Source organism: Sinocyclocheilus rhinocerous, unplaced genomic scaffold (genome assembly GCF_001515625.1).
Source record: "Sinocyclocheilus rhinocerous isolate Xijiao unplaced genomic scaffold, SAMN03320098_v1.1 scaffold1115, whole genome shotgun sequence".
NCBI lineage: Eukaryota > Metazoa > Chordata > Actinopteri > Cypriniformes > Cyprinidae > Sinocyclocheilus > Sinocyclocheilus rhinocerous.
The window spans coordinates 930,622-944,498 of NW_015658514.1; the positions used below are offsets into that span (position 1 = coordinate 930,622).

The following is a 13,877-nucleotide window of genomic DNA, read 5'->3' on the forward strand; positions in this document are numbered from 1 at the left end:
CTTCATTTCGCTTTCTTTAGACACTTTCAAGGCCTTTTCATCCCAGAGTAGGAATAAGAAAAATGCAGTTTTATTGAAGGGATTACATATTTGGAGCTATACCACTTCACAGCACTTCAGCAAAGTTGTAAACATTCAACCTTTTGTCCTCTGCCCTGTTTTGGTGTGAGCATATAGCAGAGACAGAGAGATTCTTTGGGTAAAAACACAGTGATCAGATAAAATAAAACAGACTGTAATTGAGAGAAGAAAACTGTTCACTTTAATGTTAACCAGTTCATATGAATAATTCTGGGCAGTGAGCACAAATGAGTATTAGGGATGTAACGGTATGAAAATTTCTTATCACGATTATAGTGACCAAAATGATCACGGTTATCGGCGTATTATACATAGATAAGTTATTATTTATATAAGACACTACTCATGTTTTGTTAGCCAAGCAAGATTCATATGCATTTAAGGGCTTATTTCACATTACTACAGAGGAGAAATGGAGTGTGTTTCAGAGCGATATTACAAAGCTCTCTTGCCCTCTGCATAGTAAAGATATGCTTTTAACTCAGCTTCTGGATGTATGAGTGTATGTCCTCAGGGTGTGTATATAACATGTCTCAGTCACTGATTTCTCTTTAAGGAGCACAGATGTTAATTTTTGTGTGTGTGCCTCACTAACTCTGAACCCTCAGATTCACAGGCCTCCAGTGCTATGCTGGTCAGTTTCTGTCGGAAAGCATTTGGTGTAACACTTACCTAATGCTTCACAGCACTGGACTGGTGACAGCCTTTGTGTGTGTGTGTATGTGTGTGTGTGTGTGTGTGTGTGGACATCACCCAGCTGCACACGCCCATCAGAAAGAATGATGGGAGACTCACAATGATTTATGACTGCTAGCCTCAGACCTGTGTTTGAGTAAATCTTGTGCTGAAGTGAACTTAAACAGCTGTTTTTGGTTTGAACACTGTCTCCAGACGCCTCTCTCCTCCCCCGTGTCTGTCTGTCAGTCTGTCTCTCTGCGGTTTAGATGACTGATAAAGCCAGTGCTGACTTGAACTCCCTCTGCACTGTGTCTCAAGACTAACGCACAGTACCAGCTCAGCCTTAAGGGCCTGCTTTGCTTCAGACTTAATGAAAGCACCTCCGTTTAATATAGTCTTTACAGAAAAACGCAGCGCTTGTAATAGAGTTTAAGAGTTGCTGAAAGGAAAGACTCCAAATGGAAATCTGTAATTGAAAAGTGACACTGATAAGCGTGAAACTGTGCCATATGTCTTGACTATGAGTGAAGTGGGTCAGAGCTTTGTGTTGTTTTCTCTGCTATGGAAATGAGTTTGAAGTCCAGCTGGTTGCGCGGCGAGGGACTCGCACACTCGAGCGCTGGGTGCTGGAACGCTCTGAAAAGATGTGAGGGGAGGAGAGAGGACCAGAGGAGGGGAGAGAAGAGAAACCGTGTGTGTCCAGCGGTCCCGCATTCCTCTGCGCTTGTGATAATGGAAGCCCCATGGCGTATGATGAGTGAGTAAGGCCCTCAAAGAGCGTGTGTTTCTGTGAGAGAAATGGGGCTTTTAAAGGGCTTTCTACCCTCAGAGTGTGTGTGTGTGTGTGTGTGAGGACCCAGCGGGTCAGAACAGCCTCGTTAGGATGTCTGGAACATCCCCTCCCCATCATTCACACACACACACACACATATCCCACAAAGAAGACTGCCTGATGAGAGATTTCGGAGAAAGGTCAGAGAAAAAAGGTGAGGAGGGGGAATTTTTTGGACCCGGAGAGGGGGTGAAGACATTTTTGGGCCAGGAAAATGGGGGTTGGGGTGCTCAAGATTTGTGTTTTTCTGAGAGAGGTTAGTCACGCTCCGCTGAGCGGCTGACACTTAATTACTGTTTGGAGGGAGGTGCAGGATTTACTGGGTCAACAGAATATTTTATAAACGGCTTTAGAAGAGCATTTAGTGTCTAAGAGTGAGAGATGGAGGGGAAAAACTGAGGTAGAAAGCATTTTTACTGCCTCTGCTTATGGTGACCTATAAAGGTCTGGCGCCTGAGTGATGAGGGACGGCGTTTGTGCTGGGACAGGAGTTTGTGTTGCTCAACCACGACGGGAACCAGAGCAGCTAGAAAACATGTGATCCGATAGGCCCTCCGGAGCAAAACAGTCAATGTGATTGAGCAAATGAATGGAAGGACGGACACTTCGACTGCAGTGAATGGAAAGTGGTATAGTCAGAACAAGAGACTTGTTTGGACCTAATAGATGCTTAATTATCCTCAAAGACCGTACAATACTGCTTTTCATCAGTCCGGCTAATTCTGGCTGCTTTGAGTCTTGCGACTTACAGAGACCGTCCTCTCTTTCAACAGGAGATCAGCTTTTGTTACCGTTAATTGCTTTTCCTGCTAACAGAACTCTGAACCAGGATGTCGTCTTATTGACAAAAAAGTCACTCTCACACTGACAATGGTGCTGAGTTGTTAGTAAATGTGTCTGTGGGAAGCTGGCTGATGTGTGAATGTGCGTTCTTCTGTAATCTGTGTGGGTCCATATGTGAGTGCACGTCTCTGCGTGAGCTGCTGCTTCAGTCCTCTTGCCTTCATATCCACGGAGCGTTCCGGAAGAATGGCGTCCCGCGGCAATGATTCCATTCTCTTCAGACAATACGCTCCTACTATCTCACAGCACGCGGGCGAATCATCGCCATGGAGATCACAAGCAGAGCTAAAGAGCGCGCTCACGCAGCCAGAGTAACAAACACAAAACCCATATAAGCAGATCTGTGTACATGGAGAAACCCTCATTTGAGATGATCCAGGCAAATAAATGTGAGATTGAAAAAGGTTCTTTTCTCAGAAAAAAAATTAAAAAATTTTGCACCTACCATTCACGGTGTTAATGAAAATAAACGTCCCACCGTTGTCAGCGCTGTGGGGTCTTGTTTTTTTTTTTCGTTTTTAATGCTGACATGTTGAGAAGCAGAAGAGCAAAAGAGATTTATTCATTTACACCATTTATACACAGTTGAGCAGAGACAGAGAGAGAACGCAGATGTGAGGACTGTGAGTCTCTGGAGCCGATACCAGCAGGACAGAAGGACACGTTCAAAGACACACGTCAAGTCTCTTTCTTTTGAGTGTGAATGGATGTTAGTCAGGGTTGCGAATGTTCTTGTGTCGTTTTGGATGTTTATGTTTCCTGAATCAAAGCAACAAGCTTGTACAGTGGCGGTGCTTTCGGTGCCAAGAACGTCATATTATCATAATTCACCATGTATTCTCCCATTTCAGTAGCTGTTACATCATACTTCTGTGTGATGTGTTTGTGTGCCATTTCTGTGGGCGGCTGGAGAAATTAAGCGCTGTTGTTACATTATAATCTGATGGTAGTGATAGCAGAGAATCATGCAGTCCTTCAGCATTATGACCTTTTGTGTTTGCACGAGCCAAGTCTGCGACATTTTAATGCCAGTCCGTTGAATTCAGTCAGTGAAGTTCTAATTAATCATTCTGAATGATCACCCTTATCAGCTCCATTCATTCATCTCTAATTGGGAATTTGAAATATTAAAAGGGTGAAGTAACGCCTCAGCATAGATGGCTCGATTACTGTCCTGCCCTTTGATAACAGTACTTATGACAGAAATTGTTCAGTTACTGAAAACTGCAATTTTGCTCTGCAGCAGCTGATGATTGTGTGTGTTTTTCAGAATGCGTGGCCTGTTTTCCACCCTCATCGTGGTGCTGGTGGCCTTAATGATCGTGACCACAGAGGCTGGGAAAAACAAGAAAGGTATAAAATATTGCAAGAGACCATCTCTCCTCTCTTTCATTTCTTCCATTAGTTCAGCTCTCATATAGAATTATATCCTGTGATTTCTCACTTTGAATCTTAAGGCTGGAATACACTACTTTTGAACAGATTTTGCCCCAATTTGCAGTATGGACAAGTCAGCGCTAGTTGCTGAAAGTCTGAGCCAGTCTACAAGTTTTGGGCATTTTATAGAAAATTGCATATAGTGTATGATGGGCACAGACTCCAATTTTTAGCTTCTGACTGTGATTTCATCCAGTTGATGGATTTCAAACATGTTATTTCTATTTGCTATCCAAACATGATATTTTGAGCCAGTTTTAGAAACCATATTTTCATTCATTGTGCTGCTTCTATAAAAGAGGGGCACGTTTGTTGTGTTAGGATCGGCTTGCAAGTCTGGTGGTGTGTGATTTTCAAATGTTTGCTGTATGTTGCCCAGTTTTTTTCTTCTGTAACCATTTACATATGTGACAAGTGTGATGCCTAGTGTTTTAAAATCTGTTCTGATTTTAAAAGTCATTTAATGTTAGTGTATTCCTGCCTTAAAGGGACAGTTCACCCAAAAAACGAAAATTGTCATCATGTACTCACCCTCAAGTTGTTCCAAGAGTTTCTTTCTTCTGTTGAATGTAAAAGAAAATATTTTGAAAAATGTTAGTAATCAAACAGTTGCTGGTAGCCGTTGATTTCCATAGTATGGAATATGGAAGCCAGTAGCAACCAGCTACTATTTGGTTACCAACATTTTTCAAAATATCTTTTCAGTTTTGGGTGAACTATCCCTTTAAGCAAATACTGACATATCACTGAAAATTTGTTGCTTTTTAACCTAAGCAGTTTTGCATGAGTTTCTGGGATACTTGGCTGAAGGGGAGAAAAGAAATAACGCTGCCTGTGTGTCATGTGACAGAGAAGAATAAAGGAGGTAAGGGTGGTTCGGACTGTGCGGAATGGCGCTATGGCAGTTGTGTGGCCAATAACGGGGACTGTGGAGCAGGCACGAGGGAAGGCACCTGCAATGAGCAGACCAAGAAAGTCAAATGCAGAGTGCCCTGCAACTGGAAGAAAGACTTTGGAGGTGAGTAAGACTGGTCAATCAGCTGAAATTTTCTAACTTCTCACAGTTTCTTCTTATATTTAGCCATCACTATTATTTCTGGCATTTAATTGTTATATTTAGTGCTTTTGTGCTGCTGTGTATTTCTGTTTGTTCTGTGCATTTCATATTATCTTACATACTAAATTGTAACTCATTTCATGCAGCCGACTGCAAGTATAAGTTTGGAAACTGGGGCGAGTGTGACGCAGCCACAAGCACAAAGAGCCGCACTGGCACTCTGGTAAAGGCTCTCTTCAACGTCGACTGTCAGCAAACCATCTCTGTGTCCAAACCCTGCACCACCAAGGTCAAAAACAAACCCAAAGGTACACCTTCAACACCAAACCCAAAACTGACATTTTTAAGTTTTTTTTATAGGGGTCATATGATGTTGCTAAAAAGAACATTATTTTGTGTATTTGGTGTAATGAAATGCTGAGAAGTGTTGTTTGAAATAAATGATTTCTCTTTTTCTATAAAAGGTGTAGTTTATGTAAAAGCGAAAATACCCCAATACTGTTACTTTTCCTTTTGACTTGACTGTTACTAACAGACCTAAGGGTGACAGAGGGTTACCAGCATTAAACTGCACAGAGAGGAGACCGTTCCCTCTTGTGCAAACCTGTTTTATAAGCATTTAAGAAAGACAGTAATGTTTTGTTACTGAGCGTTGTGTGTTATATGTAGTGTTAGCTAAAGGTAAATGAGTGATGACAGTTCATTATTAAAGACACTTGAGCCCTCCAAATTTCTCATTATGCAAACCAATATGTGTGTTTATGAATATGTAAAGAATAAGCATTCTCCTCTCCTCCTGGTCAGTGCGCTTAAGATCTTTATTAAGCTTTATGCAATAGAAAAAGAAGCATACACTCTTATGTACACTGGCTCTTTAAGGGCAGTGGTAGATAAGTCAATAATTACAGTGTGTTCATTCCATCAGCTTCACTGGGGTAATAAACATTGACTGCCCTTCAGCAGGTACAGTTAAATGGGGGATGTATTTATTAATCCCTATAATAATTTACATTTTATAAACATTTGAAGTGGCCGAAAGGAGAGAGCATGATGGGCAAAGTCATTTTGCTGTATTGGTCATCTAATAGATTCAAAGGTTTGACCTTTGCTTTTTTCAGAATTGCAGAAGAACAATATTTAGTAACCGATCGGATTGCATGATTGAATTTCTTTAGTACAGTTACAAAAGGAGTTATAGTTTCATAACTCTCTTAGAGATAACGATATTCCAATGTGAAGCCTTCTTAGAGTTTGCATCACAGTTGGGGATACTTTTTATAAAAGCACATCTTCGAATGAGTAAGATTTGTAGTGAACAGCCTACTTCAACACAGTTCATGTATCAGAAGAAGACCAAAGCAATTGGCAATTTGAAAACATTCAGAAAAATGGAAATCTGGTTTTAATTTCTTTGTCAATGGCACAATAGTCACTTAGTATTAATAGTCTGTCTTTACTGCTCATTAAAAAGAGATTCAGGGCTGGTTTGGAGATACAGATGCTATGAATGGAAATTTGATGTGTATATATGAGGTAGAAACATGAAACCAAACCCAAGACGTTAGAGAGGTAAGTCTCTGCATCTTAACATGATGCTAATGAATGAATAACCTCTCTTGCAGACCAGGCCTAATAACAGACCAGAGCGCCACGACCTCTTTGGTTTAATGCTTTAAAGTCTGTAATTGCTGAAACTGGCAGCTTGTGAATAATGTAACAACATGAGCCCTAACACATCAACACATTTCTCCCTCTGTGCTAATTCTGACCACATGTTCTCAAACAAACTGTGGGAGATCATTTCTTCTGGTTTACATGCTGCAGTTTCATCAGTTACAAACTGTGTATTTAAATACAAACTAGGCGAAATTATATTGCACCATGAGAAAACGATATTATGAAGTGGGTATCTACTAAATCAACATTGTGTTTTACAGGGGAAATAAAACCAATTTTCCATTTCTCAAATTTACGGACAATCCCCGAATTTAAATTAAATGCTTGAAATTGAACATCTTATAAACCGGTTAAATAAATGTACTAGTCTTCTCCTGGTTTTTTTCCCCCCGAAGTATCTCACAAATTATAAATGGTTTCAACAGTTTTGCATACAGACAACAATACATTTAATATTTAATCTGTAAAATCACACAAAGATCACCAACTAAATACAAGAGGAACACAAACATCCAGACATCAAATGCAGGGAAGCAATAATACTTTCAAGAGCATATATTCATCATAACCAAACATATTTACACACCTCTGCAAGATCAAACCTTTACAGTGACATTTGACATTTCTCAGCTCAGTATAGATTGTCTCATCCCATTTAAAGTCTATAATGCTTATCCCAATCCATTGAGGAGATCCTTTTGAATTTTGACCTATTCCAGAACCTCAAGAGGATCACGCTGAGGATAATGATGACTAACTTCTCCCAAAGCTGAACCACATGCCCTGAATTTGTCGCTCTGAATGTAATGGACTACACAGCTGTTGTGGTCAGCAAGCAGCTTCAATCTTATGACTTCCTTCATTTGGAAAGTGGAAGGTGCAAGTATAGGAAACTGAATCTCACTCGGGAGAACTTTGCTTTCTGGGACAGTCAAACAGGAAGCTTTTCCATATGTTATCGGTTCTGGTTGGGATACGTTCTCCAATCACATCTTCTTCACCTCTGTATGACGAATCTGCATCCTGTCACAGAAGTCTGGGTCAGAAACAGTGTTAATACTAACCAAACGGACTTGATTGATACCATTTGTGCTGTACTGGGAATTTAAGTGAATCAATAAAATCCTGTTCATCAAGTCTCTTTTGGGTTATATTTGCTGCGATTCTCTCTCTTCACTTTTGGGAATAATGAGCCATGAATGTCCTCTCTAAAGCAATGTCATCTTCACATTACTGTACTGCAAAATTCCAGTGGTCTTAGCAGTGCAGCAATGATCAGATTACTGGAAAAGTCATTTGCTTCATGACCTCAGCTTGATTTCTTCAGTGATTCAGTCTCTTGTCCATTGTTCCATCATCTTCTTGTAAACACTGATTCCTTAAAACATAAACTTTTGGTTATGACACACTGTTTCAGCATTATTGGACTATGAAGCCTCACAATGTACTGCACAGTGCCTTCCAAAGTTTCAAAGGTATCAGGGCCAGAAGAGCCGGGACAGCCATTGTACCTTGCATATCATACCCTCCATCTCCGCTGGCTGCTTCTTCCCTTAGTTCATCTGGTGCCGATGTTCTTATACTGGCACATGAGCAGGTTTTTGAAGGTCTTTTTGAAGGTGGCGTTACAGAGTGCATAGCAAGCAGGGTTGATGGTGCTGTTGACGTAGCAGAGCCAGTAGCCAATGGCCCAGACTGTGTCTGGAACGCACGAATGGCAGAACGTGCTGATTAAAACCATCACATTGTATGGCGTCCATGTGATAATAAAGGCCAGCAGGATGGCGAAGATTGTCTTTGTCACTTTCTTCTCTCGTGCCGCCATCTGCCTTTTCCTCTTCACCTGGCTGCGGGCGATGCTGGCAAACTTGCGCACCACCGTGCGGGGACGGCTCACGGGGATGGAGCGCCTCTCGCCGGTACTGTTCGGTGGGACGATCTCGATGGCTGTGATGCACTCGTCTCCTGCTTGTTTGGTGACTATCTTGATCTTGGACCATTTGGATTGAGGGTTGACTTTAGGGGCGGCTGCCGGAGCGGGTGTCAGACCGGCCTCTGAAGTCGCCTCACTGTTCGCTCGTTCTTTAGGCTCTTTAGGTGCTATGCTGGCCGTGCTGGACTCATTCGAGCTCTCCTTCTCCTCCGGCTGCACGCAGGAGTCGGCTTTAGCGGACACCACAGACTCGTCTAGTTTGCCGTTCTTCATGGTGTCCACCGTAGAACAGGTATCCAGGCTTGGCTTAGGAGGAGACTGGTTGTTGTTGTTCTGCTTTAAGATGTGACTCTTGAGTAGGCCACTAGACTTCGGGCCTTTCTTCTCCTTCTTGGCCTCAGGCTTCTGCTTGGACACACGGCTGCGGCTGGCCAGAGAGATGTGCACATAAAGCACCGTCATGATGACCACTGGCAGGTAGAACGCAGCGATGGCCGTGCCGAACGTGACCGCGGGGTTGGAAAGGAACTGGATGTAACATTCGCCAGGCGCTACGGTCCGTTCTCCGACGATGAACTGCCAGAACAGGATAGCGGGAGCCCACAGGATGAAAGACAGGATCCAGGCGGAGGCGATCATGAGGCCGGCCATCTTGGTGGTTCTGCGTGTGGGATAACTCAGGGGTTTGGTCACACAGAAGTATCGGTCGAAGCTGATGATTAACAGGTTCATGACAGAAGCGTTGCTGACCACGTAATCCAGCGCGAGCCACAGGTCACACACAACAGGGCCGAGCGGCCAGTAGCCCTTGATGATGTAGACGGTGTAAAGGTTCATGGAGAACACACCGATGATGAGATCTGCACAGGCCAGGCTGAAGAGGAAGTAGTTGTTGACGGTCTGGAGATGTCGATTGACCTTTATTGAGAGCATGACGAGGATGTTGCCCACAACGGTGACAAAACTGAGGGATCCTGTGACCAGTGCGATGAAGACCATCTCCACCGTCTTGTAGGGGCTGTCGCCGTCTGCCTCAACCGCTGCACATGAGCCATTGGTGCTGCCGCTGTCACAACTGAAGTTGGCATCACTGGATACGTTGCTCAACGAGCCTGAAATATACACACACAAAAGATAAATAAATGATTTCAGAATGTGTGGATGCAATCCTTTAAACAAATCATAGACTGATAAAAATACAGGCAGTGTTTGCATATGGAGGAACAGCATGACATTCATTATGATGCATACTACTGCACAGCATTAATTTGCATCCTGAAATATAAATATGCTGTTTATATTAAAAGGAAGAGACCCAGTTCTCCATGACTTCTGTAATCGTGCCCATATGGAAAGAAATAAATCGGTGAGGAAAATCCTTTGGGATACTCTTGTACATTTGTTTGGTAGAATGTGACCCAGTTGGCAAGAAGTAATTCAACAGCTCTGAAATCACTTAGAGCTGTTACAGTTATCATGAATCATACAGCCCTATACATCTAAGTCTAATTTACTTTTTTTTTCTTGCAGTTTTGCTGGATTGTGGAGCCTGGAATCAAACATTAATTCAAACATTTCTTCTTCTTGAACAGTGTCTGGTGTTCTGCTGAATTTAAGTGACAGTCTTTAAATAATTCCTACAGAATACCAAAATGCTTTGATTCATATAAAACGGTGTAAACTCCATCATCTATATAACCTCTGGCACTAACATCTGACCAAAGAATGGTCATTAGGGTCAAAAAACAATGTAAAAAATATTTATTTTTTATGTTAATTTATGCAAAATGAGTTTTGTTCAGTGTTATTATTAAATACAAACCAGATGTTTTCCGTCATTTATTATGAAATATTTGGTAACAATAAGGTTCAATTCATTAAAATTAGTTAATGAAATAAACATATGTATGTAAACAAAAATATATTAAAAACATAAAAACATATTGTATATAAACATTGTATAAACAATGTATTATACCTTTTGGTTAATACCCCTTTTAACATTTAATGTTCTATAAATTAACATGAATGCATTATGAACAAACATTAATTGACAATAAATAATGATATATTTATAAAATAACATTAACTCAGATTAATACATTGGGTAAAAATTGTTGTTCATTGTTAGTTCATGACACCTAATGCACTAATTGAAGCTTATTCTAAAATGTTACCAAATAATTACTGAGCTACACCTTTTTTGTGTTGAAATCTGGCAGTGTGAAAGCATTCAGGCGTTAGGCTGAGCAGTCTCAGGTGAAGAGAAGATTAATTAAATCCTCATGATTAATAACATGCTCATGTTTTATTCAGATACACAAGCTTGACTCCTGTCTTGAAAGCTGCCCTGTCGTTAAATTCAACTGACCCCCTGGGCTTCCTAATGATCTGAGCTGCTCAGGAACAATTCAAGACAATTATTTGACATGGAACCCTGAGAACCTTAGTGTTGAGAAAAAATAACCATCTCAAGCCTGTGAATCCACACCTCTGTACACTCATTTACTATTTGCACACAGTCCATAAAATGAATATTTATATTGCTTCTTTATCACACATATTAAAGTAAGGATCTTGTTTTATAAAATATTGAGGGTTTTGGCAAGCCATTGTGAATGTGAACGTGGGTTGCATTTCTACAAGTTTCGTCATGATGCATGCTAAACTTTACGAAAGGCAAGAAAAAGGCAAGTAAAAAACATACATAAAAAACATAGCAATTCTTTTGAATGCATAATTGTGAGAAGGTTTTGCTTTCAGGTTATGAATCATCTATCGCCATAACCTTCATGTACACTGAGAAGCTGTTCTGTTCATACTGAAAGTATTAATGTGCAAAAACCTGTTTAAGGCGACTCACTAAATGCCCAAAATACAGTAAAGCAATGAACGCAAATATCTTTAAGTGTTTGACTCTCTTTACCATTGCCCTTTTAAAATTCTAGAGAGTTGTTTCTGTCATATCTTTTGAAGGTTGCCATCTTCTGGATAACCAGAGAAACTACAACCCATCACCATGAATAAACACGGCTAAAGACTTGCGAAGTCTGCCTCCCTAAATTATTAAATGCTTTAAACTACTCTTGATGAGTAAAGACATAAAAAATCTTTATTACTATTCGATCTGAAATCAGTTTCCCACCAGAGGAAGGACCCCGACCCAGCCCCTCTCTTTATCTTTATTCTCTCTTAAAAGCACCTGACTGATCATCAGCAGGCATCAAAGCGCTGCCACACTCTGGACGGCCAGACACCACATATCCTATTCCTTTTGAAAGCTTCTGCCAAACAGTCACACATTCTCTCCTCCTCGTGTGCATTCAGTACCTGGGCAGTCGTGGCCTAATGGTTAGACAGTCAGACTTGTAACCCGAAGGTTGTGGGCTCGAGTCTCAGGTCCGGCAGGAATTGTCGGTGGGGGAGTGAATAACCAGCACTCTCTTCCACCTTCAATACCACGACTGAGGTGAGACCCTTAAGCAAGGCACTGAACCCCCAACTGCAGCAATATAGCTGCCCACTGCTCCGGGTGTGTGTTCACAGTGTGTGTGTGTGTGTTCACTACTGTGTGTGTGCACAATGCAGAGCACAAATTCTGAGTATGGGTCACCATACTTAGCCACACGTCACTTCACTCACTCACTCATTAGAAAGTTGATATAGTTTGGGTCTGGCTCTGTATTTTCCCCTCGGGTGCAGGTGATTCAGGGAGAGCTAGGATTCTTTACCCCTTATCAAATATGAATCAGCAATTACTCAACTGTGGATTCGAGCAGAGCGGAAAGATAAGTGCCAAGCCTCATTAAATATGAATCAAGAATATTCATCTGATATCACCGTGGGAGAAAGCTCTCCAGGACTGTTTTATTGAGCTTTCTTGTACAATTTGACTGTACGCAAACCCCAACCCCTAAAACCCCAATACTCCAGTGAAGCAGAACAGCTGAGGACTGACTAAGTGTGTCATGCTGCTACAGAGCCAGGTAGGGCTGCACGATTATGACAAAAATCACAATTATCGATTATTCTCTTGAAATTGTAATTGCAATTATTAATTACGATTATCACAATTTACATTGAATGATGTTATATCACTCTTTGAAGCAACCGCATGCCATATTTTTAGATGAAAATAAACAAGCTGAATACCCTCAAACTGAAAAACCTTTATTGCTTTTCTATAGTATTAAGCCTCAAATGGCATCTATTCATTGGATTGGTTTCTTCTTTAAATAAAAAAAGTTAAAATATGCATGGTATTATAATGTCATATTAAAACTAAAATTAAAACAATGGAAAAACCCTTAAGATAACTTGTAGAAAGAAAAAAAAAACAGATCTTAAGCACACAGAATAACATAAGTGGACTTTGAACGATTAATTGCCGCTTTGAACGATTACATAATTGTGACATCCGTAATTGTAATCGCGATTAGAAATTCGATTAATTGTGCAGCCCTAGAGCCAGGGTTAGTATATTTTATTCTTTTTTAATTTCTATTTTAGTTTAGTTTATAGTTTTTAAACTTCAGTTTATTTAGTTTTCATTTTAATTTGAGTATTTTAAGGCAGCCAAAGTTAATGCACTGATTAGTATCATTTAATGAAAAAAATCTCAGCAAATTCAAGTGTTATTGTCATCTAGCCCTACTTCTTTTCTTGTGTAATGCAGATGTGCTGCACAAGGTTTTATAATATACCATGGATTTGGAGCCTGTTAACTGTAAATATGTTTGTTAACAAAAATTCATTCATTTCGTTTGCATTGCAGTTTTGTTAATCATAATAATATTGATCCTTATCTGTTCTACTGTCAGTACAGTAAAAGTGCAGACAGAAGCTATTTCTCAGACAACAGCAGCACAATGTGTCAAAAAAGGGCAGAATCTCATCACACCACACACAACACACATGCACATGCTCTGTTGCACACATCACACGCATGCATCGCAGAACCAGAGGCAGGGTGTGAGGCTCGCTCACATACACAAGTCCTGCACGTATGGCCAGTTGAAAAGCTCCACCACATCTCTGTAAGATCAGCTTCGGTTGAAAGCTTGACTTTTCTGCCTGGCTTCCTCTGATCTGATCTGGCAGTTTGTCATTAAAAATCTCACAGTTGGAATCAGAATTCATAAACGGAATAATACCAGTAGAATGCCTAGCATTCAAAAATGAAATCTGTTTACACAAACAGTCTGAGACACAGTCGTCCTCAAAGCGAATGTATAATGAGATATTCAATGTCAAGACGAATCACTCTCTCTGATGGCTGCATTTTCTTGGTGTGTGCTTTACATTCAATGATATTTCTTTCTTTCCATAGGTCTGTGTAA

The 13,877-nt window shown here is 40.8% G+C and overlaps 2 protein-coding genes across 2 annotated transcripts in view; one reads left to right on the top strand and one right to left on the bottom strand.

Annotated features, from left to right (window-relative positions):
• LOC107722350 (midkine-B-like) overlaps positions 1-5,495 on the top strand; it is a 7,105-nt gene extending 1,610 nt beyond the window's left edge. Inside the window, exons 2-5 of the mRNA XM_016530677.1 lie at positions 3,705-3,787; positions 4,722-4,889; positions 5,075-5,275; positions 5,464-5,495. Coding sequence (XP_016386163.1) covers positions 3,706-3,787; positions 4,722-4,889; positions 5,075-5,275; positions 5,464-5,495 — 483 coding nt within the window. The 5' untranslated portion in view covers position 3,705. The remainder of the gene's footprint in view (positions 1-3,704; positions 3,788-4,721; positions 4,890-5,074; positions 5,276-5,463) is intronic.
• LOC107722408 (muscarinic acetylcholine receptor M4-like) overlaps positions 5,352-13,877 on the bottom strand; it is a 24,254-nt gene continuing 15,728 nt past the window's right edge. Inside the window, exon 2 of the mRNA XM_016530766.1 lies at positions 5,352-9,650. Within this exon, the coding sequence (XP_016386252.1) occupies positions 8,164-9,650 (1,487 nt within the window). The 3' untranslated portion in view covers positions 5,352-8,163. The remainder of the gene's footprint in view (positions 9,651-13,877) is intronic.